This window comes from Choristoneura fumiferana, chromosome 19 (genome assembly GCF_025370935.1).
Source record: "Choristoneura fumiferana chromosome 19, NRCan_CFum_1, whole genome shotgun sequence".
NCBI lineage: Eukaryota > Metazoa > Arthropoda > Insecta > Lepidoptera > Tortricidae > Choristoneura > Choristoneura fumiferana.
Genome location: NC_133490.1, coordinates 11945917 through 11972224, shown reverse-complemented (window position 1 = coordinate 11972224; position 26308 = coordinate 11945917). Strand labels below are relative to the sequence as shown.

General features: G+C 39.7%; 2 protein-coding genes and 1 long non-coding RNA gene across 3 annotated transcripts in view; 1 reads left to right on the top strand and 2 right to left on the bottom strand.

The window, feature by feature from the left end:
• Positions 1–11540, bottom strand: part of LOC141438851 (vinculin-like) — a gene marked incomplete in the record, with an annotated part of 28367 nt that extends 16827 nt beyond the window's left edge. Inside the window, 12 exon segments of the mRNA XM_074102879.1 lie at positions 337–424; positions 2838–2949; positions 4928–4993; positions 6035–6177; positions 7712–7842; positions 8065–8174; positions 8623–8725; positions 9424–9461; positions 9685–9736; positions 10312–10449; positions 10718–10860; positions 11401–11540. Of these exon segments, the coding sequence (XP_073958980.1) occupies positions 337–424; positions 2838–2949; positions 4928–4993; positions 6035–6177; positions 7712–7842; positions 8065–8174; positions 8623–8725; positions 9424–9461; positions 9685–9736; positions 10312–10421 (953 nt within the window).
• Positions 10687–23841, bottom strand: LOC141438635 (talin-2-like). Its single transcript, XM_074102499.1, has 15 exons — positions 23728–23841; positions 22621–22797; positions 22108–22226; positions 21111–21243; positions 20481–20635; positions 19645–19774; positions 18192–18316; positions 16726–16891; positions 15977–16069; positions 15626–15700; positions 15212–15368; positions 13999–14111; positions 13034–13161; positions 11401–11491; positions 10687–10860 (listed from the first exon to the last, which is right to left on the bottom strand). Exons 1-15 carry the CDS (start codon positions 23839–23841, stop codon positions 10687–10689), a joined length of 1950 nt encoding a protein of 649 aa, XP_073958600.1.
• Positions 23842–24957: 1116 nt separating this feature from the next.
• LOC141438781 (uncharacterized) lies at positions 24958–25399 on the top strand. Its single transcript, XR_012452509.1, has 2 exons — positions 24958–25022; positions 25204–25399. It is a non-coding gene; the product is annotated as an uncharacterized lncRNA (long non-coding RNA).
• Positions 25400–26308: the final 909 nt, after the last annotated feature.

Here is a 26308-nt window from a genome sequence, read left to right as displayed (position 1 = left end):
GTCCCACTGCTGGGCACAGGCCTCCTCTCAGAACAAGAGGGCTTGGGCCATAGTTCCCACGCGGGCCCAGTGCGGATTGGGAACTTCACACGCACCATTGAATTGAATTGCTTCGCAGGTTTGTGCAGGTTTCCTCACGATGTTTTCCTTCACCGCAAATTCAGTAATGCGAGCCGGGGTTTGAACCCACGACCCTCTGCTGTTTGAGAGGCGATAGGTCAAACCACTAGGCCACCACGGCTTCATAGAAATTTGTACGGAGCTCTCGGTACTTGGACGATTTTTTTTAAACATACCGCCAACATGCCATAATGTTGATATAACAGATGTTCTTACTTTCTTATAGCGTTAGAGGTGTTGGTGCATTTCTGCAGATCGTTCTGTTCTCCGGCTGACTCTTCTTTCATGCGCTGCATTGTTTCCTCTACAAAAAAAACAACTTTTCTTAATTGAAGAAGCTTAAAATTACACTTTGCCAAAAGTCTTGAAATTTTTGCTAGAGGAATCATTATCCTACCACTTGACTTTTGTTTTTTTTTTTCGATTTTCTCTCGAAGCCATAGGGATTTTAAGGCGCGCGGTGCACAATAATTGAATTTCAAGACAGGAGACACATTTTAAAGTGCATAATAAAATCATTTTCTCAAAAATGTCCGTATAAGTTGACATTATTCTTTACATATTAGAAGGTGAAGTGCATAGTTGATGGTCAGCGAAAAATTGAAAAGTTAAAAAGATTGCAGGCGCGCTAGCTCGACAATAATGAATTAGCGCGCCTGCAATCAGTCACATTTTTTTTAAGTTAAGAAAGCCATGGAAATGTTGGCACAAGTCGTATACAGCCAAGTCTAATGGCCGGTATCATTTATTTTGTTGGAACTCCGAACTTTTTTCTATTGGGTCTGAAATAGCTTGTGGTGTTCTCGGTGGAAAAATACACCTGCAGTTTATTTTTAATGAAAAAAGGCGGGAAGCATAAGAAAAATATTGAATAAATTAAATTTTATGTGATATACTTCGAGAAAAAGTATTATTCTTTCAGATTATTCACCATTTTTGAGAAAAGCTTTATATTAGTCTCGGCTGGAATAGCAATTGCTGGCTTCGTATTAGTTAAACGGACTCGCAAGCTCGTCCGTTTAATACTCGTACTCAGCCAGCAATTGCCTACTTCCAGGCCACGACAATAATCTACTATTACGTAATTCTTTACACAAATCATGTTGTAGTTTAGTAAGTTAAGATTTTCAATAACTTTGTATGCGGTGGACAGAGAGCAGTGGCAGTAACGAAGGGAAGCTTTTACTCAGCATCGGGACAGAATAGGCTAACAATAATCATCATCATCATCATCATCCCAGCCTATATACGTCCCACTACTGGGCATAGGCCTCCTCTCAGAACGTGGCAACTTCACACACACCCTTGAATTGCTTCGCAGGGTTTATCACGATGTTTTCCTCCATCGTATTGGCTCGCGGTAAATTTTAAATGTAATTTCGCGAATGAATTTCGAAAAACTTAGATGTGCGAGCTGAGGTTTGCACGATCCTCAGCTTGAGAGGCCATAGGTCAACCACTGGACCACCATGGCTTTTATAGTTATTTGTGTCACAAGGGAGCAAAATGGTGTATTTACGGCGAGGGCGTACATTGAATCCAGAATGTGGCGAAGGATTCTACGATAGAATCCTGAGCGTAGCGAGGGATTCTAAAGTAGAATCCTGAGCGTAATGAGGGATTTAAGTGTTAACGCCCAAGATGATAATAATTTTGCTCCCGAGTGGCTCACACAACTTTTCACACCGAGCATTAAGAAACTTGAAAAAAAAATCTAAATAGGTATAATTAAAAAACAACCAGCATTGAAATGGCGTGGCTTTGAAATTATCAACTTCAAAAAATGGCATTTGCAATAAAACACTTAGAAAAGCCTTGAACAGAAAAGTTGCACTTTGCTCCCTCTCGACAGGGAGGAAAAGTTACTTTTCTGAAGGAGAGGTGTGAAAAAAATATTGTGACCTAGATATTTAAAAACGGCGCGACAGTCGAGTAGGGTTTCCAGCCAGATAGGTAGCGCAACATAAGACGTCCACCACCGAGACGGACGGATAACCTGGTTAAAGTCGCGGGTTCGCGGTGGATGCAAGCCGTTTCCAACCGAGGCAACTGGAGGTCTATGGGAAGGCCTGTGTCCAACAGTGGACGTCCTACGGCTAAAATGCGGTGATGGTGATGAGGCACAGATAGTTCAACTCAGTTGTCCGCGCGGCCCTATGTGTGCGTGCGCTTGTAAATATACAAGTTTCACGTGACGCGGCAGTTTTCGTCCGAGCAAGACGTGTGCTTATCGCTTTCCCACACATAGGCCGCGCGCACAATGAGGGCTATCGTTTTTTGTCTCACTAGATGGCGCACTGTAGCGTGAGGTTTTTAAGTGTGGCTTTCAGAGTCTGTTATTACGGGCGTTAAAACAAAGTTTTAGATTAAAATCATATTTAACACCTTAAAACCGTACATAAAAATATCCAGCCACCACGTGTTGCTTAGTCCCGTTTTGTTCGGAAAAAAGGGGAGGACAAAAGTTTCCGAAAGACAAAACTGTCTCAAAACACAGACATTCATTGCCCCGGAACGCATAATTGCCATAATTAATTTCAGATATTGCAGAATATTCACAAAATTATTCTAATTATAAATAAACCCGCGTAGCTCACCAAAAACTATGAGATTTGACATTTCGGAGACTCACGCTACACTAGCGCCTCTAGCGGCGAATTCATTCGCGATAGCCCTCATTGAGTTGAACTATCTGTAACTAAGCACATAGTACTTACCGGCAGTCTGTACGAACTGCATCGGGTCCACGGCGCGGTCGCATAAGTCCCTCACCCGCGACAGTGACTGCGAATACTGCGCCAGCTGGCTCTGGTACTCTTCCACCACAGCCTGCCGATAAAAAGAGAGAGAACACAGTGAAGGCAGGGCATATTGTTGATTTCATGCTGACGGACCCTAACGAAGATCAGCGCCGCTCGCAAGACCGGCAGTTGGCTAATTTGGGACAATTTCGTGACATGCAGTCAGCCCACACTCATGGTGATCATAGCCCGAGCCGCTTGCTCGTTTGCCTCCCTTCATAATAAAAAAATAACATTGTTATGTATCCTTTAAATATTTGAATGCAGTTTTTCTTGTTACACAAATGACATGGTTCCTAAGAACAGATCTTCGTACGTCTTATAGTTTCAGACTTTCCCATACTGACAGATTTAAATGAGCCACCCTGTATACGAGTATCAGTACCAAAATTCAATTCAATGGCATTAACCGTTAAAGAGATACCTACAAGACAGTGGATCCTGGGTGGAACACCAGAATTTCAATACCTGATTGATACAATACAATACAATACAAAGACTCTTTATTGTACACCAGACATAGTAAGCGATACAGAAAACAGATACACAGAAAAAATATTACAAGAAAAAAAATAAAAAAAAAAAAAAAAAAGTAAAAGAAAGTAAAAATATTAATTATTAATTATTATTATTATTATTATTATTATTGATTATTGTATCGTTATCCAATTTACATATCCCATGCAACAAACGTGTTTTGTTTTACCGTTTTTGCTAATGTCTAATGTTTTTTTTTATTTCAACTGGATGGCAAACGAGCAAGTGGGTCTCCTGATGGTAAGAGATCACCACCGCCCATAGACACCTGCAACACCAGGGGGATTGCAGATGCGTTGCCAACCTAGAGGCCTAAGATGGGATACCTCAAGTGCCAGAAATTTCACCGGCTGTCTTGCTCTCCACGCCGAAACATAACAGTGCAAGCACTATAAAAAAAACGAATGTTGTATAGATGGCACGGAACCCTTCGTGCGCGAGTCCGACACGCGCTTGGCGGGTTTTTTTTTAAAGATAAAGCTATAGTTTTACTATAGACTGTTTTTGCACTGTAATCCTAATTCTACCAAATTTCAAGTCAATGGCATTAACCGTTGAAGAGATACACCCACAGCATGGATGATTCTGGGCTAATAATAGCATTTTTAATGGCTTCAATTGATTTGGAACCATATTGTAAATGTAGTAAGGTTGAATATTTGTGTACATTTATGTGGTTGCTATATGTATTTACTATGCCTGGAAAAGGGTTCAGCCTTTCAGAAATTAGATGTAGGTCTAAGTAAATTAAAATGGTGCATTGTTTTGAGTCGATACCGTTTTTAACCCCCGACGCAAAAAGAGGGGTGTTATAAGTTTGACCGCTATGTGTGTGTGTGTGTCTGTATGTCTGTGTATCTGTGTGTCTGTCTGTGGCACCGCAGCTCTTAAACGCGCGGACCGATTTGAATGCGTTTTTTATTTGTTTGAAATCACGGTTTCTAGTGATGGCTCTTAGATAGGTTTCATCAAAATCGGTTTAGCACTTCGAAGTGACAAAGTCGGGTCCAACTTTTTGTGCGTTAGGTTTTCGATCTAAGTGTGCGATACTCGTACGTGAAACTAACCATTGAGTGTCATGGCCGCTTATGAGAGGTTTTCGCCAATTCACGAATTGTTTAAATAAATAAATACCACGGGACAATTCACACCAATTGACCTAGTCCCAAAGTAAGCTCAGCAAAGCTTGTGTTATGGGTACTAAGCAACGGCTAAATATAATTATATAGATAGATACATACTTAAATACATAGTAAACACCCAAGACCCGAGAACAAACATTCGTATTTCTCATACAAATATCTGCCCCGACACGGGAATCGAACCCGGGACCTCAAGCTTCGTAGTCAGGTTCTCTAACCACTAGACCATCTGGTCGTCTGGTTTATTTTTCAGTTGCACTTGCTGGCTTGATAGTGTTGGACCTTTCGACATCTTCAGGATCGCTCTTTAGTTTTACTCGTACATACCTTTTCTGTCGGCTGCAGGACTCTCTTCTCAGCAGCTTTCACCAACATCGGAGCCAATAAAGTAGCCTGAAAAAAAGTATAACGTTTCAACTATCTTTTATTACGGACAGCTGAGGAGTGGAATTCCCTGCCGCATCTGGGTTTCTTGATTGCTAAAATCTAACCTGCTTTGAATCTAAGGAAAGCAGTGTGCGATCAAAGTTATTATTATATTGACTATGTATTAGCTAAGTTTAAGGTTAATTTAACAGATACATTATTTCGGTACCCTTACAGGGTTTGAACCAATATTTTGTATTTGGCATATAGGGTAAATCATCAATAACTGGCCACCTTACACTAAAAATAAATTTCATTATATTAACAATTTAATTATAAATTCGCTTTAAAAACAGAGTTAATTTTTAGTGGTGTAAATTACTGGCCACCTTAATTGGCAATTAATTTAGTTTTTAGAAAATTCTTAAAATGTACCTATGCTATACGTTTTTGGAAGAGAACCCATGTTTATTAATTAGATTTAGGAAATTACCTAAACATTGTTATATTATTGCACCACCCTTTCTGGGTTGTACTACTGCAACATTTATGTACAGTCACCGGCATTAATATTTGCCACAGGCGGAGAGTGCAAAAATATCAGACACCTTTTTTTTTATTCGACTGGATGGAAAACGAGCAAGTTGGTCTCCTAATGGTAAGAGATCACCATTGCCCATAAACATCTGCAACACCAGGGGTATTGCAGATGCGTTGTCAACCTAGAGGCCTAAGATGGGATACCTCAAATGCCAGTAATTTCACCAGCTGTCTTACTCTCCACACCGAAACACAACAGTGCTGCTTCATGGCAGGATTAGCGAGCAAGATGGTGGTAGCAATACCACCACCTGCACGTCCTTCCCGCCCTAGAAACAGAGTCGTATCAGATATTCATGCACGCTTGTTGTCTCAGATATTAGTGCTGGTGACTGTACTGTGCAATTTCATTAAATAAAAAATAATATAATTTAACCTTATACTAAAATGAATTCTGGTCAACAAGAATTGAAAGGTGGTCAGTAACTGACGATTTACCCTAAATAATGTTAGTTTTAGCGGTGGTACCTGTTCGGTGCACTGGCGCAACTCCCGCGCATCCTCCGCGGCGTGTCCGTCCGCCACGACGCGCGCCGTCTTCGTGACGCGGCCGAGGTGCGACAACAACTCTTTGATCTTTCGCTCCAGCATGAACTTGCGCTTCGCTTCATCTATTAACACAATTTGAGATTAACCTCCTGAAGCCTACCATATAAATATACTTAGCGGAACATAATTTGGCCCACCCTTCATACAAAATTACCTATTCTGCATACATTTGAGGGCCAGATTTTTTGCCGCTCAGTATATTTTGAAAAAAATTGACAAAGCAATGAGGGCTATCGCGTATGAATTCGTCACTAGAGGCGCTAGTGTAGCGTGAGGTCTCCGAAATGTCAAATCTCATAGTTTCTGGGTGAGCTACGCGGGTTTATTTATAATTAGAATAAATTTGTGAATATGTTGCAATATCTGAAATTAATTAAAGCAAATATGCGTTCCGGGGCAATGAATGTCTGTGTTTTGAGACAGTTTTGTCTTTCGGAAACCTTTGTCCTCCTTCTTTTCCGAACAAAACGGGACTATGCAACACTGTGATATGCTCGATATTTACATGGCACGGTTTTAAGATGCATTAAATATGATTTTAATCTAAACTTTGTTTTTACGCCCGTAATAACAGACCTTGAAAGCCATACTTAAAAACCTCACGCAACAATGCGCCATCTAGTGGGACAAAAAACGATAGCCCTCATTAGAATCTAATTGTTTCGAGAATAAAGTCAAACTTCCGTCAAACTGCCATGGTGTAAAACAATAGAAAAACAAAAGAATTTTTACTTTGTTACATTGTCATAGATTCCTAATTCCCTTGAACTTATTGTGTTCATTCTATTGCACATTGGGCCGCACGATGTTATAGTGTCTACATGTTAACAAGGTGTTTATTATTAAACTGTAAACCTCAGACACCTTTTTTATTTTTTATTCATAATCGTCATCACCATCCCAGCCTATAAAAGTCTGCTGGGCACAGGCCTCCTTTCAATATGAGAGGGCTTGGTCCGTAATTCCCACGCGGGCCTAGTGCGAATTGGGAAGTTTAGCATAACTTTTTATTTTAATTTTAATTTAATTTGTTCTATTTAATTGTTATTAATTGTGCATTGTGTATATATGGAATTATGTCTGGAATAAAAATGTAATTTCATAACAAGTAGATTAATAATATATAAGTAGAAATAGGAAAAAAAAAACAGGGATGTATATACAGGGAGGCTCAGTTAGATCGGTCAGTATGGAAAAGTCTGAAATTATAATTAACAAGAAAAACAAAAAAAATGTTTAATAGTTTTTGGTCTTTCCCACTGACCGATTTAAAGCCACCCTGTATAAATAAATAAATAAATAAATATCACGGGACAATTCACACCAATTGACCTAGTCCCAAAGTAAGCTTAGCGAAGCTTGTGTTATAGGTACTAAGCAACGGATAAATATAGTTATATAGATATAGATACATACTTAAATACATATTAAACACCCAAGACCCGAGAACAAACATTCGTATTTTTCATACAAATATCTGCCCCGGCACGGGAATCCAACCCGTGACCTCAAGCTTCGTAGTCAGGTTCTCTAACCACTAGGGCCTAGTGACTAGGCCATCTGGTCGTCAAAATCTGTCTTTATGCACATAAATACCTCTTTCAGCGTCGACCAGTATCTCAAGGTCGGCCATTGGCTCCTCGTCTTCTATGAGGTCCTCCACAACCATGGTGACGATGCCGCGGTCAATGCACTTCGCCAAGTCTTTCAGACGATCCATGAGGACGCTAAGAATCAATAACATTTTAAAATGTACACCGAAAATCTTACAATATTTCAAGACAATCTGACAGCGGCGAGTATCGTTTCAAGAAATGACTGGATTAAAAATACTGAACTTAGAACGACTTGCACGCTCCAGGGTTATGTGCTAACACAGTGTCAATTTCATAGCAATATGTGTGACAGGGTTTTAACACATTAGATTATGAAACCATCTGAGCTCTCACCTGCCTGTCTCCAGATCATACTTGACGCTGCACTGCTTCAGGAGTTGTTCGCATTCCTCCACCAGATGGCGTATTTCTTCGCGTTCCGGGTCTTTAAGATGTTGGGTCATCTAAAGCAGATATAACGTTCATTAGCAAGATTTAATAAGTTTTTGGTAAAAAAAATCATTTTTATTATAAGCTTTTTTTACTGACTGTACTTTTTGTTGACTGTGCTTGTATTGCCATCCAAACTACATTTGCATACCAAATTTCAAGTCGATGCCATTAAACGTTGAAGAGTTCCGTCCTGTGGAGACGACCCTGGCCGGACTACCAGGATGTCACTACCAGAGTATTGTATTCTCACGCAATTTACTATGTATGCCAAATTTCAATTCAATCCAACTACTGGAAGTTGGTCAATTTCAAATGTAATTCCGCACATGAATTTCGAAAAACTCAGAGGTGCGAGCCGGGGTTTGAACCCACGATTCTCTCCTTGGCAGTACTTATTATTTTTGACTCCGTTCGTGAGGCTAAGTGAGTTCTTGTGTAAGTAGTTAATAGATAGCTTACCTTCTTTCCGACATCAATGACGTTCTTTGCAGCTGTCTCTCCGTCCGTCTTGATCTGAGCCTTGAAAGTTGGCTTGTGCAGCCATTTGTTTGCAATTAGAACTCTGCAAATAAAAGATACATTAAAATACTAGCTAATAAGTTCATTTGCTTAGAATTCAGCTAACGTTTTTAAGTTTACAACAAAGCGATTTCTTCCAGCCAACCTTTTAAATCAGCAGTAAGGAATGAACAAATGGTGTACTCGTATTTACAGGGAATGAGAGCCATGGGCGTAGCCAACGCGGGGGTTGTAAAGTTAAAAAAGAAAATTAAATTGTTACAAATGTCTTGACTTGACTAACAGATAGATAGACGGACAATAAAGTTATCTTAAAAACTGAATCAATTGAATCGAAAATACAAACTGAAATATAGATGCACAGAAAAACCAGAAAAATAAGACCATCACTGGGAAACGAACCCAGGTCCTCGGTAATCCGTACCGCGTGCTATACCGCTACACCACTGATGGTCAACGGTACCGATACGAATTTCCCCTATGCACCTCATATCTCAGCTTGTTTGTTTCTTATTTAGCCACTTAAGCAGTGACGCTAGCGACATCTATGCCGTAGCCCTCATCGAGAAACTTTTTCGGCACTCCATTGGAACTAACCGCTCACCCGGACAAGAGATATCGTTATTAAGCAATCAAATTAAGATTGGTTTTTTGGAATCTTTTTGTATTTTAAATTTGGAATTGAAATAAAAAATACAAAAAGATTCCAAAAAAACAATCTGAATCAATTGATCCACTTACTGTGTTTGCACGTAACTCTTAGTAGTCAAATCAGCTTCCTAGAAAACAAAAATCACATACTATAATTTCCAATAAATAGTATTCCAGTAACAATAATTTTCACTTAAGTTAAAGTAGTGGTGGTAGTAGTGGATACAGTATATTAATTAAAAATGTATTATATGTTATAGATTATAGACAACACAGGTGCTTAAAAAAAAGTAAATAAATAAAAAAAATCTAAAACTAACATTGCTACTTTTGTTCCTTAATATTATTTACCTCATCGACCTCTATCGCGCCTTCTATTAAACCAGCATTTTGTCCGTTGTTTCTGCAAAGCAAACAGTTAGTTTACTTTCATAAATACTTAGATCAGATTAGATCATACCTAGATGAAAAATTAGCCTGTTTCTTCTTAGCCATTCACCATTGTAAACATTGTTACAGCTGGTGGCACCACGGTGACACGAAAATGTGGGGCTGTTTTTTCTCTTTGTGCAATTTTGATTTTTTTATTATTTTATTTTTTATATGATAGGGGGAAACGAGCAGGCAGGGCACCTGATGAAAAGCAACCACCGCCGTTTACAGACATCCACAGCATAAGTTGAATTACGGATGCGCTGCCCTTTGTGAATGGAGTAAGCTCGTTTTTTGAAAATCTCTAAGTTCTCTTTTTTAAACCAATGCGGAATGGATGAAAATTTTAGAAATGCTTAAAACTTTTTATATCAATAGGAATAACCTTTCTAATTAACAGAAAAAAATATCAGATTTTTAAGTAAAACAAATTTTAATTTAAAAAAATAAAAGAGTTTTCTTTACCGCCACGGACGGTTACGGGTTATTCCATAGCCCAGAACAAAAATTCTCTCATTACTGATCATGGTTGTGAGTAAGGTCTACCTGATGACAGTGAGCAGCTGTTCGGAGCTCTCGATGACTCCCTTGGTGTAAGTGTTGAACATCACCCACGTCATGGCCTCCTGGCTCTCGGCAGCCCGCACCACCCGCATCAGAGCCAAAGACCGGCTCACCAACTCTCTGGAAAATAAGTTTTTTGCTGACTGTACGTTTTGTTGATTGTACCCAATTTCAAGTCAACGCCATTAACCGTTGAGGAGTTCCCTCCTGCGGAGACGATCCTGGCTGGACCACCAGGATTACACTACTAGATTATTGTATTGTCACCAGATTTACATAAATATGTCAAAGTTCAAGGCAATTTGAGTCAAGGGTCAATTAAGATTCAATTTGCAAGATTTGACCCGCACATACATGCTACAGTGTAAATATAAAATGTTGGACATACTTAGTGTGTTGGATGACCTCATCAGCCCGTTGCTGCGCGGGCGCAGACGGCGCGGGCGGCGGGGCGAGGGAGGGGTGCTCCGCAGCGGCGCGGAGGGAGGAGAGGGCGTCGATCACCGCGAACGCTGGAGGGGTTAGCTTGTCCTGGAATATTACGATATTTGTGTTTGATTTCATGGGATGAGAATAAAGGTACGAGTCAAAATTAATCCACTACTGCCTAATGTGCGAGTAAAAAATTAATTACTTCCCTTAGAACCTGAAAAGAAAAAATAAGTCTGGTGGTCTACAAAAATGTTAAGTAACTTAAAATCCAACAGTCGGGACCCAATCAAAACAGTGACTCTTTCTAAAATTGTGGGTAATGGGTCCCGACTGTTGAACTTTAAATTACTTATTTAATTTTAACAGATTATAGACCACTAGTTTAATTTTTTCTTTTTAGTTTTTTAAGTCAGTCGGGTTTTGATTTTATTAATTATTTTTTTAGTACACTCCTGGCAGAACGGTCGAACATTGAAAGTTATTCTAAACAAAGCATTGTTACGTTTATAATTTCAACTATAACCGCTTATAGGGCAAGACTTCTTTCTTTTTCACAAACTATACAATAAGTCATAAGTTTTTGAATTGATTATAACATTATTGAACACCATTAATTTTGAGTTTTATAGATTTACTCACAACAGAAACGATGTTCGTATTCAGCACAGCTTGCAACTGCACCCCGGCTGCATCGACGTTGCCGCTCGCTTCTAGCAGCTGCTCTTCACTTCTGTATTGTCCACTTTGCCTGAACACTCCTCAATTGCTTGCTTGAGATCCGATAGTTGTTTGAGAGGAGGATGATTCTTTTTGCCTGTGAGAAGAAAAATGTGAGTATTTTAGATACCTATTGCGCCATTATGTTAGTGAGGATGAGAAATTAATCATTTTTGTGCGATGACGTCAAGTGGCACACGATAGCGACCTAGGGTTGTCAACGTGTATAAATGATTGACGTTTAAAATTATGTAATATTATTGCTGTCATTGAAAATTAAACACATTTTTTTTACTTAATCAGTTATTATAATTGTGTATAACATTTATTACTGTAACCCAGTTTCTCCATTGTACGGTTTAATCAGTTATACGCATTACCTACGCATTATACTGTCTATGCTAATATATAGTTAGTATATCAATTCCTAATCATAAATATGAACTATATAAATATACCACTACTATACTATGAAGACGAAGGGCTACGGATTAGCCCGAAACATGTCGAGCTAAATTCGATTTAAACGTGAGTTATCCGGTCATTATATTTAATATAATATGAACTATAACCTGAGATAAGGACTTATTGCAACTGTGTTACATTTTCTTATAGTAAATTAACCCTTCATGTCATTATGCATATTGGGTTGGGCTTTACATATTCTAAGAATATTTTCTGTATTTCAGATTTGTTTAATACGCTATTTTATTTTATTTGATTCTTGGTTCAAACAATTTAATATTGGACACTACTGACAACCCTAGCACTGCACCGAAAATGCTAGAGAAAGTACGATCACTGCTTATATTATAGTCTTTGGGATCTCGCCTCAATAGCTTTTTTTTACCACCACCAGGGCCTAATTGCATAATAATGCACAAGCAAATAGTATTAGTAAATATTCATGCACAATCGCCAGTTCTATTTAGTCGAACCATTTGATTCCTGACCCACCGTGGAACGTTCTCACAGTAAATTCCCTTGTCTCGCAATGCGATGTCACTATGAACTAAAATAATTTCCTTGCTCACCCGCGACCTTACGATAGCTAAGCTTATGCAAAATATGCGTGTTCATGCAGTTCCTTCACCTCCACACTGTAAGAACACACACAAATCACACAAACCCATCTATCACCACCACACTACACTGACGCGTTTCGAACTCAACCAGAGCTCATCTTCAGAGTGACACACCATGCTACCAGTTGTTAGACTAACGAACCACAACCACCGTTTTAACTGTCACTGTAACTCCCCAAGTACCCACATACGTTTTATGAAACAAAACAAAACTACCCACAAATTATTAATAATTTTTTTAACCGTCCTTCAAAACTATTGAATCAGGCGTTACTTTGCGGAGGTCCATATAAATGAACTAAAATAATTTCCTTGCTCACCCGCGACCTTACGATAGCTAAGCTTATGCAAAATATCACTATATCATAACGATGTCACTATGACTTGTTCTACGAAAAGGTTCCACAGTGGGTCCAAATCAGTTCGTTCGAGTGTACTTTGTTACGTAACTGGGCCGTGATGGACGTTACCTGATGCTCGATGCCCGGCGCATGACTCGGAAGCAGGTCTCTGCGGCGGCGGCGGCCAGGCGGCGCGCGCGCATCGCGTCGAACAGACCCTGCTTGCACAGGGCGGGGTGTTGCTCCGATATTGACAGCTGCCGGTAATAGACATTGCTTTAGTAAAACAGTCTCAGTCAGTTCTCTACAATAAGGTTTTGTAAATAATGAATATAAAATAATATTACAGCATTTTATATACTTTACTAAATAGGCACAACAGACGACGTTTACGGCGCCAAAAATTCTCAAAAAACTAGTCGAGGGTACAAATATATATACAGCTATCGATTCAAATGTAATATAAACACCACCTTATGGTTAATGGCAAAGAGGTGTATACATATTTTAGACGCATTGGTTACGTACAAAAGTTACTGAATCTGCGTCGTCTACGCTTTAAAAACACGCCGTGTGCATGCCTCCCTAACTAAATATTATATACGAAATATTCCGGACATATTTTAATAAGACACACCTTTGAATTAAAACAGACATTTCGTATAATCAACATACATTTATTATTTATTTATTTATTTATTTATTTATTCAATACGAAGTCAGGCTTACAGTTTGCACCAAAACGCCTAGCTCGTTAATACTTAATACTATGCTAAAAATAACATTATTTTAGATAAAGTGCTCCCCAACCATCGGCAAACACGTCAGCATCCTGGATTTCAGTCAAAAATTCATTTAGCAGCGCAATTGCCCTGGCCGTGGACAGTTCTTAGCTCTACGAGTCCTCAGCCCGCCAACGCTGCGAATAAGTGATGGCGGCGGCGCACTCCCACCCGTACATACCGTTGCGGGACGAATAGAGTCATTTGCCGCAGTACCAGAGGATTATTAGAGTAGACACGTCATTTATTTCACTTTCATCTCGTTTAACAGTATTTAAAGTCTCGTACTCATCCTCAATATCCATTACTCACCAAGTAAGCGCATTGCTCTGCGTATTCCGCGTTATTGCCAACAGCCGAAGCCAGCAGATCCAGAGACGTGCTGAACTCTTGGCGCGACATGGGTTGGCCGCTATTCAGGTTTTCTGCAAGCAAAAAAGTTTTATGAAGGACTACGTAGACGATCTTAGGCTCTATACTCATGGGCGAAGTGCAAAATTCGATCTTCGTATCTCTTACCCTCCCGACACTAGTATTATTTAATACGAGAGTGAAAGGGACGGTACGATATGAACTTCAATTATCGAAATTCGACGATTCTCTCTTTTTAGGTTAATTGTATGTCATGTATCATTGGTGTTGTCTAACTTGGTTTAGTTTTAAGTTACTGTGGACCCACTGAAAATCAGCGTCGTGGCACCGCGTGCCATGACACATGCTGAGGTGTCCTTTTTTGTATCAACTACATATGCATATATTTATTGTTTTGTTTAGCTGTATTATTGTACTCGTAGTTGTTCAAAAATAAATATTTTCTATTTCTATTTCTATTCTATAAATTCGTAGTAGCCGCCCAGACGTATAGCCAAGAGAACATCGTTGAGAAAAAAGGCCAAGGATAAAATCTTTAAGAAGACGAAGACTCAGAAAAAGTTGTAGCGCTACATGAAAGAGGGGGAGAGAAGGATGGACTATCCGTACCAACTTCGGCCTTAATAACTAAAATACCAAAAGCGACTTTGGGACTTTTTGACTTTAGTTTAAAACCGCGCATGTCACCACTTAACGTCGGTAAGATGGAGCTAAAAGTACAATGAGCAAAGAACGCCGAACATGGTCAAAATACCAAAAAAAAATTGATACCGATTTAAAAATAAAATTATCTTTCTACGAGGGGTAAGAGTGGTTTTAGTGGATACGCTCCATACTCTTTCCGTGTGGAGAGAGAATGGGATAGACAGTCCCATGTAGCCATTCCGGTCAAAGGAAGGCCCTCGCCGTAACCGGCCGTACCCATAACAAGTTTCCACCCTTTGAGCATGAAACTACCGTGAGACTAACTCATATTAGTCATATTTAATGTAACTTCTGGCAAATTCGTAGCCCTTCCTGTAGGAGCAACGCGACTCGGCAAAACATGTCGAGCTAAATTCGATTTGTGACGTGAGTTATCCAGGGTATTTCATTAAATATGAGTTGAAGAAATCAGCCACTAGGTAGGATAGCAGGGTACACATAAACATACCTATGACGCCATGCTGCGTTTGCAGAGCTGCCACGCAGTCGGCGTAAGGCAGCGCGCAGGTCGGCCGCGGCTGCAGACAGCTGTGCCGCAGCTGCAGCGAGCGGCTCAGCTCGTTGCAGTCACGCTGCAGCTTGTCTGCAGTTGACGCAGTTCTCACCTGAAAACGGGAGCTCGATCAAATCGATATTAAACCGAGGACTTTGCGTTAGGTAATGGCACTGGTGATGAATTGATGTAGAATAGGTCTCCAAGTCTGATTGCCTATGTAAGTAAAGTTTTGTGAAGAGTTGCAGGCTTTTTCCCTCTTTTACTACCTATGGTCCTAAAGTGCTAGGTACGGAAGTAGTTTACGACAAGTTTTTTTTTTGTTATTTATCTTCATTTTGTTTCTTCAATATCTACTTAAATACTAACCAACTTGTTGATAGCATCAGTCAGCGATCTGCATGCATCTTGCAATCTCCTTCTCGACTCGAAACTGTTTGGTTCCTGTAAAAAAAAAACAAATATTAGCCACCATTTCCTTGATTTACAATAAATATGTAACAAGAAAGCGGTTTTTTGCGGAAAAACAATAAGACTGTGGCAACATAAAGAAAATAGGTATCTACCAGAAAACCTTACGTAGGTACATGGTAGGTACCCAATGAATTTTACAAATTTTCAGTCTAAAATTCATTGCAAAAATTTGAGCATTACAAACTGTAACGTTCACAAGTTTTCAGCAAGTAATCTGATGTCTAGTTGACGTCGCTTAGAACTCACATGGGATGTTGATTCTGCCGTCTTCAGAAGGTCGTATGTCACGAAGCATAATTCTTGCGACGCTTCCTCTATCCTGTTGTGCTTTGTTACATCCTGGAAGTACAAAAAAACTCTAATAAACTAAAACGAATAAATCAGTACTAAACTCGAATTTTTTTCTCGTAAAATTTTGTGTTTATTTTCAGGCTATATACACGTTATGCCACCTTCCAGTGCAAGCGGAGCGGAGTCCTTACGGAAATACCTCCATTTCATTAACCTATTTTAGTGGAAAATAGGCAATAGTTCAGAAAATCCTCAATCCTAGATAAAACATTCAACAAAAGTACCTAGAGATATTTTTTATTCTTTGGTAGTTTTGAACAACTGAGTCAAAATATCAAATTTGTCCAGGGATAATACAGCAATTTGCGTGCAACCGGTGGATGCAAGTGGCGAGTTGTCGTTCATTGTGGCGTTCTAGGGGGGAAGCCTTTGTTCAGCAGTGGACGTCTTCCAGCTGATGATGATGATAATGATGAAGATGATGAATACAATACAATACAATACAATAACTCTTTATTGAACACCACCACATAGTAAGCAGTACAGAAAACACATGTTTATAGATTTCTTAAAGTAAACAATAGGCGGTCTTATCGCTTCAGAGCGATCTCTTCCAGGCAACCTTTACAATAAACAGAAGTAAGGAATAGATTTTTTAGATAATAATGAGTATCCTAATAATTTTTTGAAGTGTGCATTCTTACCTCATCCGAAGCCATGGATTTTGCAATGGCTGTCAACTGCAGGGCGGTCTCGGCAGTCAGATGTGCTGTCCTTGTCAGAGACTCTGGTTTTCGCGCGCTGAGCGTTATTGTCTCGGTCATAGAGTTCAGCTTCGTGGCCGTCGACTCCAACTTGGCTTCCAATTGCCTGGTGGTTTTTAATTTATTAGAGATAATCTATCTTTAGTGTCCTAGTGGTTTGACCTATCGCCTCTCAAGCAGAGGGTTGTGGGTTCGAACCCCGGCTCGCACCTCTGAGTTTTTCGAAATTCATGTGCGGAATTACATTTGAAATTTACCACAAGCTTTGCGGTGAAGGAAAACATCGTGAGGAAACCTTTATAACCTGCGAAGCGATTCAATGGTGCGTGTGAAGTTCCCAATCCGCACTGGGCCCGCGTGGGAACTATCTCCAAGCCCTCTTGTTCTGAGAGGAGGCCTCTGCCCAGCAGTGGGACATATAAAGGCTGGGATGATGATGAATCTTTATCTTTATATAGTACAGTCAAGGGCAAAGATATCGACACGGCCAAAGTTGTTTTTCACCATATACTTATCTCCTTGTATGTATGTACGCTTTGGTGTTTTAAGCTACGTAACGGATTTAAGCGCGGTAATCATCAATAAACAAAGAGATTGAAGATAGGTTATCTTATCACTTGCATTTTGCCATTTTCCGAATTGTCGAAAATCAAAAACTGGCAGGAAAACGGCCAGCATTCAATTGGTTATCTAAATAACATGCAACTTCTCTCAAAAACATTGCCATATTTTGCATTAGTAAACTTTTTTTACTGAGCACTGCAAAGATAGTTTCTTAAAACGCAACCTGGTTCAAAATATAATGTAACCGATCCTCTTCTCGACTCTAAACAAACTACTTCCAGGTTTTCAGTTGTTCAATTTTAACACCTTGTAGTTTCAAAAAGTCCAAGCACCATCACCCAAATAAGTGGTCTACCAATTTTTAAACAGGTTCCTATCAAATGACTATGTCGCTAAAGTCAAACTTTCAAGTTGACAGACACGTCTATTGGAATTATTGTATTATTAGCTTTTGCCCGCGGCTTCGCCCGCGTGAAATTCGGTTATCTCCCCTTGGCAACTGTGCATTTTCCGGGATAAAAAGTAGCCTTATGTCACTCTCTAGCCCATAAAACTATCTCTATGCCAAAAATCACGTCGATCCGTCGCTCCGTTTCGACGTGAAAGACGGACAAACATACACATATTAGTATGGATGACATGCAAACGATTATCAACTTAGGGGTGGTAGAGCACATATTTGGCTGATAGTACCTACATTTCTAGGTTATTGTTATTGCCTACACTCAATTCAACTACAAACCAACACTCTTTCACTATTTAATATGAGAAGGGCAAAAACATAAAAAAATCCTATATCGTAAGGAGCTCCACCAGACATCAAATATATTCTTCCAACTTACTTTATATCGCCTTCCACATTGAATATATCTACAGGCAGCAGCAGTTTCTTGAGGTCTTCATGAGCAATGTAGCTCTTGGCAGTTCCAGGTTTCCCTTGGATCACAGATTCAGCATTGTCCAGCTCCTGAAACCAGATAATCCTGTAAGTACTATTACATCCTCAAAACTTTCCGAAAAGTTAGGGACGGCAAATTGCTTTTTGTTGAATTTGAAACGTTCAATTTTTATCTTGCTAAGAATCCGTTCACACGGAGACATCCTGTTCTTTGCGGGCACTTTACATAGGATCCGATTTAGTGGCTACAAAATTTCAATGCACTCCTTCACATATACAATGCAATACAAATATTCTTTATTGTAATAAATGTGGTGTGTACACCAGAAATCTGTACAAAAATGTATAATATAAACACAAAATCAGTAATAAAATAAAATAAATAAGTAATTTTCACTGTCTGCTTATCCTCTATATAACCAAATGTTTTTTCCTAACTAGGTTAGCTGGAAGAGATCCCTTTTTAGGGATAAGCTCGCCTTCATTCTCCTCTCTGTGTATTTGTATTTTTATTTTTATGTGCAATAAAGAGTTTACATACATACATACAAAATCAGGGTAGACAATAGGCGGACAAATCTATGGTTGCAGGATCTGATTTAGTGACTTCAAATCAGTCCGGTTGTTCAATAAAATGCCGGATTCAGTTTGGCGGCACCGTTTCAATAGTTGCATAACACACAAACTCGGAACAAGAATCCTGCAAAATAGGGCAGCCATGTGCACACACTATCCGGTTTTGCAGGATACATTAGTTAGTAGAACCAACCAAACTTGACGCCGCCCGTATAGTTTGAATTCTTCCACTTTCTGATGTGAGACAGCATTTCCTTTCTTCTTTTTATCTGAGAACCCTCATTATGATTGGTTTTTTGGAGTCTTTTTGTACTTTTATTTCAACTCCAAATTTGTTACTTTTACGGGTATCCCGTGAAACCATATCGAAAATCGATCGTTAACGATATCGTTTCGTCGTTGATTTTCGATATGGTTTCACGGGATACCCGTAAAAGTAACAAATTTGGAGTTGTAATAAAAAATACAAAAAGACTCCAAAAAACCAATCATAATTTGATTGCTTAGTAGCGACATCTCTTGTCTAGGTGTGCGGCTGGTTCCGAAAGAGTGTGACGTCTGTCGACGAAACAAGATGTCGCTAGTGCTGCTGCTTAAGTAGCAAACAGAAATAAGCAACCTGAGATATGTATGCATAGGAAAAATTAGTGTCTAGATTCCTGTCCAGCAGTGCTGTAGGGATTATAGCACGCAGCACGGAATGCTGAGGACCTGGGTTCGATTCCCAGTGCTGGTCTCTTTTTCTGGTTTTTCTGTGCATCCATATCTCAGTTTGTATTTTCAATCTGAGAACTCTCCACTTTCTTCTTTGGAGTAAATACCTTGAGGATATTCTCCGTGATGGCAGGCACGGGGCCCTGGTGCTCCGGGCGCCAGGTGGCCACCTGTCTCCCGGTCTCCATCGTTAGCAGCTTCAGACGGTCCTGTAGCTTCTTCAGATGCTCTGCCAGTCTAAGAACACGAAATAATAAAAGCAATCAAAACATCTGAAAGTTTTGTTAATTGTATTTTTGTGTGCAATAAAGGGTTTACGTACATACAACTGGATAAAAGTTTTTAGTAAAACTTAAATTTTTGATTCAAGTATTTTGTTGAATGGTCTCCATCAGATATTTCGGAGTAATCAAAAATATTGAAGCTAAACTAATGCACAGATATCGATTACACTAGATAACGCAATTACCTCAATCTGCCAAAACAACCGTGTTAATTTTTTATATCTACTGTGACGTCTCAAGACCCAATTAGTGATGTGAATTCCGCGATGTCCGCGCAAAATCGATTTAAATGCGCCGCCCGCTCGCGCCGTTGGGTTCGAGTCAGTCATCAGTTAGCGGTCAGTCTTTGTATGGGGCCAACCCCGACGTTTGGTCGGGGTTCGGACACGCGAAGTAGATGCATTTGCGTAATCTAGTGTAATTCATATCTGTGCTCTAATGCCTTGAAAATAGAGTGCATGCTCCGATATTTTTGACTACCTTGGCCGCTCGGAAATATCTGATGTCAACTGTACGGACATAGCTTAATTCGCGACGATCAACTTGATAGAAGTTCATTATAAGCACGTCAATGCAGTTGATAATTCCGATCAAGTCGACCGGAGTCCATTACGAAGTCCGTTCCGTTTGCAGTGAAAGCCGTGCAATGCATAACAAACCTCCTCCTCTTATTGTCATCAGCGACATCAACGCTGGCGCGCATGTCGGCGACGTATCTCGTGAAGGCGGGCGCCAACTCCTGCGCAGATCGCCGCACGCCCGCCGCCGCGGTCGCCAGCCGCGCGCGGGATGTATAAAGAGACGGAGAGGGGGCCTGGAACAGTATGATTATGATGATAATGTTCTGTACTCCCTCGGCAAAGATAAAGGAAGTACTCAACAAAGCGGAGTTCTTGAAGTTTGTAAATTATCCCTTTTAGGGATAGGTAATTTTGCGTGTCAAATTGCAAGACTAGCATTTTGCCACAGCGGAGCACAGATATTTCCTCCTATTTCCAGATTGATAATTTTACTTGCACCATTTAATTTCTTCACAGGGGTGTGTGTGTGTGCGTGTGTGTGCAGGACGATGTTTTCCTAGACCGTTATATTTATTTCACCACAAATTCCGAAAATCAAACGTCCGGGTTCGAACGCACGGACCTCTGCTTTGAGAGACTATTGGCCAAACTACTAAGAGGCCACACTCATAGCCCAGTGCCCTACATTAGGACCGGACGTAGGTATATAGACCATGTTGAATTCCAAACATCTCCCCAGCTATGAAGACACTCAAGACCCCCCCTCACCTGAACAACCCGTGTCTCCCCCTCCCTCGGCTGCAGCATTCGGTCAATGCGATGCTCCAAGTCCGTCAGATCGTTGAGAGCCTCGTCTATTGCTGCGCATTGCGTTGTCGCAATCGAAGACTGCGATGCAAACCTGAAAGCAACATTCTGTTACATAATCATACAAAGTAATGATTGGGAGTTTGATTCGATTAAGTACTTGTTGGGTAAAAAAATATGTAGTCCATCAGTTATATTATGAAAAAATACTGGACGCGTATTTTTTCTTTTATCATCACCATCATCATCATCATCATCATGATCATCATCATGTCAGCCGAAAGGCGTCTACAGCTGGACATAAGGCCTCCCCCAAGTCTCCCCACTCAGACCGGTCTTGTGCTTTCCGCATCCACCGCGATCCCGCGATTTTAACCAGGTCGTCGCTCCATCTTGTTGGAGGCCTACCGACAGCTCGTCTCCCGGTCCGCGGACGCCATTCGAGAACCTTCTGACCCCATCGGCCATCAGTCCTGCGAGCAATATGCCCCGCCCACTGCCACTTCAGTTTCGCAATTCTTTGGGCTATGTCGGTAACAATAGTTCTACTGCAACTGCCTTAGTTCTGTTTCTTTTGACAATCAAACTAAAAATGACAAATAGGAAGCGCGTCAAAATTCGGGAGTCCGTGACGTCACTGAATGTTATGTCACGCTGAACTTTAACTAGCTATTTCTTCATAACTTTTTGTTTAACTGACAAAAGAAAAAATACAAATCACAAACTTTCGCAATAGAGTTCAGTGCTGCTAGAAAATTTAAACAGCTTAAACTCACAGTCAAAAATTAATTTTAGCTATTCGTCGGTGGATCGTTTTTATGAAATTCACCCTTGAAGGGGTAAATTTGGAAATTAATTACTGGCGTAGTAATTTTGAAAATGAGGGATGGGTGGTGATTTTTACTGCGTGAACGAAGCCGCGAGTAAAAGCTAGTGTTAGCATAATAGTGGACCATACTGGAGCAAAGTGCTGCTTTCGTGGAGCGGGCGCGCTTCCCGTTTGAGCACATCCTTCTCGGGACTTTCAGCGCAGCACTCGATGGCGGTGTTGATCTTCTGGACCCTGCTGGCACACTCCTGGAAAAGAAAAGTTTCGGTCCAGATTTGTTTTTTTGATTAACACAGAGGCAGAGGCAGGGGCGAAAGAAACAACAGGAGCAAGCGCACGAATAGAAACAGGAGTAGAGGGAGGAGCAAGACCAGCAGCAGGAGGAGAATATAACGGAGCATTGGGAGGGTGATGAGCAGGAGCACTGGCAGCACCAGGAGCAGGAGGAACAGCAGTAGCAGGGGGAGCAGGAGGAGAAAGAGAAAGAGAGAGAGAGAGCAGGAGTAAGGCAAGAAGCGGAGCAGGACCAAGGACAACCGAAAGGCAGGAGTTTTCGGTCTGATTTTTGAAGTATGTTGTGAGAATATTTGAGAATATGAAGTCTGAGCATAAAAACCAGCAAAAGTGACATGAATACGTCACCTTAGCAGCATGGTCGACGTCGATCGCGGGCCCCTGCAGCGCGGCGCCGAGCGCGCGGCTGTGCGCGGCCACGGCGGCGGCGGCGCGCGCGTGCGGCCCCCCCCCCCCCCGCGCCCCCGCGCCCTCCGCTGAGCGGCTCAGCTGCTGCGCCGCTTCAGACACGTCGTTTATGTACACCTGGGAAGGACGGAAAAACACAATACAATACAATAACTCTTTATCTACACCCATATAGTAAATCCTCCATTATACGTTCAAAAACCATAGATAATGACCAGCATTACGACATTGGATTCTATTAGGAACACGTCAGTAACGTAATGGTCATTACGATATCGATTTCCGCACCGGAGCAGTGGCATAGGCGCAGGAGCTCGTGGGGCAGACATAGTTCTGGTTGCAATGCAGGTCATTCTCAATGGTTCTTGAACGCATGATAGAGGATTTAGTAAGAAGATTATACAATACACATACACAACAAATTCAAATAGATAGATACGTAGATACATAACAACATTAACTACATAATATGACAAAGTAACTATACCAATCATACGCAAGATGATAGATAGAAACTATGGCATTCCGGCCAGACCCTTTGTTACATTTTTCGGGGCAAACCATATAGATTTTGATCTTATCTCTGGAAAAATGCGTATTTTCGAGTTTTGGCAAAAACATCGTGGCAATCAAATCAATTAATGTTGTACGTACCGCAAGCACCGGTCAATTTGTTTGTTCTGTGTGCTGGTTGTTGGATTTGCTTTGTTTGACACGCCTTTTCATACTCGTACATTGTAATGGGCCACATACAACTCATAGGCTTAATACGGTTAAGTGCGTGGAAAACTCACGGAGACTGACGTGGTGAAACTATAAAAGTACTTAACCCCTACTTAACCCTTAAAAATTTATCAAATGTGAACCACCCTACATTGATTTATACTTTTATGCCGTTTGATCGACAGTGCCAACTTGCAGCTTCGTCGGACGGGGCAGATTACACCGCAGCCGCAAAAGTTTCACATTCAATGCTGCCTTTTCCAAGTCCTTACGTTTTTATATCCAGTAGACGTAGCAATGGATGTAACTCTAAGCAATACGTACGGCTAGATCGACGATGTTAGTCTGCGGCGAGGCAGCACCGTGGCGCGGGTGGCATTGCATTACGAGCTGTTGGATATTCAATACGGCGTCTTCTAGGTCCGCGCGTCTCTGCATGTCCTGTTGAAGAAGTAATGGATTTAACTTTTGCTTTTCCTTGTTTTCAACTTAGTTAAGTGACCTCGTTTTCCGAATTTGATTTACAAATTCGCTTTTCGTATTTAGAGATCCGAATGCATTTTCAACATGTTTTATTGCAACAAATTTCGTACGTTTCGAACGTACGTTCCGGAAGTTTCCGTCCGAATTTCAAATTCAAATTCAAATTCAAATTCAAATTCAAATTCAAATTCAAATTCAAATTCAAATTCAAATTCAAATTCAAATTCAAATTCAAATTCAAATTCAAATTCAAATTCAAATTCAAATTCAAATTCAAATTCAAATTCAAATTCAAATTCAAATTCAAATTCAAAATTCAAATTCAAATTCAAATTCAAATTCAAAAATTCAAAATTCAAATTCAAATTCAAATTCAAATTCAAAATCAATTTCAAATTAGCCATGCTAACTTTTTTAATATGTAGGGAAATCTCAAAACCATTTCGAGAAACAAGCTTTCGGTACAGTTTCTATGTATCAGATTTAAAAAAAAAACATACATTATTAAGATATTCGTTGAAATGTTTTGATCTTCAAATGACCTTTCTCTACGTCATCAATGAACAATGGATAATGATTCTATGCCTTATTCAAAAAAAAAACACCGACGTCTGTCTAGTCTAAGTCAAACACAATCGTGACGTTGACGTATCGTTTCGTTTTGTAGTAATTGTAGTTTGTTTGTTTTATTATCCTCTAACGGAACAGAAAAATGGCCAAAAGGACGGCTAATTTCGAAAAAAGCCGATTCCCGGAATTTGCCACTAGTGGACAATGTTATGATACTGGAGTTCATGACGAATTCTAGCAACCACAACATCGCTGAAATAAGAGGAGCTAAAGCTCTTATGTAAGTAAATTTCTGGCTTAAAAATAACAACTTTATTATTTTGATACCAAATTAAAATAGTACTACAGTTGAATTTATTTTCTCCCTTTTTAGGTCATCCCGGGATAGTTACTTGTCCTCAGCTGTGGGATATGTGGAAGTGCAGAGAAGCTTGGGAATCTGTATTGTCAAAGCCAGAATTGTACCAGAGCATAGAACACAAAAGTCATATACTGTAATGGCCAAATAAGGGAAACTGATGCCGAAATCTTAGAGTCAAACTGTTCTGATTGTGCAGCTTCTGCAGGTAAGATCTATTAAATCTTGCGTAACTTTGATTGATTTAAAAAAAAGTCTTTTTGTAACTATAGTTTTTTTATAATGTTTTTTTTTATTACTTTTAACTTACAAATATAAAAAAATAGGCATGATGTTACCAATTTAACCTCAAATCAATCAGTTATTTATACCAACCTCTTCTTTTTAAGGTGGCTGCAAGCATTCTTTACTGCTTTTATTTTGGCTTGAAAAGCAGAGTTGTGAGCCTTCCTGCACATCTACACAATGCTTCTGGATTAAGCCTACTTTGGGATCTGAACGAACTAAACATGTTTTGGCAGAAGATGTATACAAAAATGTTAAAAAAATTAAGATGGCTCCAAGAGATCCTACAATTTTACAAACTTTTTATGAACAATGTGTGCAAAGAGATGCAAAAGGTTCACTAATATGTAATTTACAACAACAATTAAAAAAAAAACTTTTAATCTCTTTGACATGTCGGTAGATTTTTTTGAAAAGGAAAGTAACATGATTTTGAATATTTTAAAGACACATTAGATCACCAAATAGGTAAAGATGATATAGAAAAAATAAACCAAGAAACAGCAAATCAGGTTAATAGTAAATATTGGCATTATATTCGGCAGGGACGGCTCACTGCTTCAAAATTGTATGAAGCTGCTCACTGCAAGACTGATGGCACATTAGTCCGACAAATATTAGGTGGATATAAAGTACCCGAAACAAAGGCTATTAAAAGAGGTAAAGTCTTGGAAAAGCCAGTTATTGAAGAAATAGAGAAAAAACTTCACATTAAAGTGGAATCATCAGGTTTAATTCTAATAAATAGTTGATGGGTGCTTCACCAGATGGAGTAACTAAAGATTATGTAATTGAAATCAAATGCCAATCACAGCCAAAACATTTCAATCATATGTTACAAACGATGAGATAAGTGCTAAATATAAAGCACAAATAAATCTGCAAATGAAAGCAACCAGCCTTTAAAAAAGGTATATTTTGTGTTGCGGATCCCTTATTTGAGAAACTAAGAAAGTTCATATTTATCCAGTAGACTTTGATGAACCATACTCAATGACTAATAAGCAAAGCAGAATCTTTTTGGAAAACTTTTATATATCCAAAAATAATGTTAAGTGCCAAATGTAACTAACATCACAATACAAGTAACTTAGCCGTATTCTTGAAATTTATATTTATACCTATGACTGCGCGGAGCGTTAGGGTTGGCAGCTACAATAGTTACATATATGTGAATATTTATTTTTTAGCTTAATATCATATACATGT

Bases quoted from the DNA above. Each gene is read 5' to 3' on its own strand.
- LOC141438635 (XM_074102499.1), bottom strand. From the start codon at position 23,841: ATGCAGAGACGCGCGGACCTAGAAGACGCCGTATTGAATATCCAACAG. The intron at 19,775-20,480 runs GTTTGTTATGCA...TCGTGTTCTTAG, and splicing joins GATGACAATAAGAGGAGGAG to ACTGGCAGAGCATCTGAAGA. The intron at 15,369-15,625 runs GTTAGTATTTAA...TCCCGTTTTCAG, and splicing joins CTGATGCTATCAACAAGTTG to GTGAGAACTGCGTCAACTGC.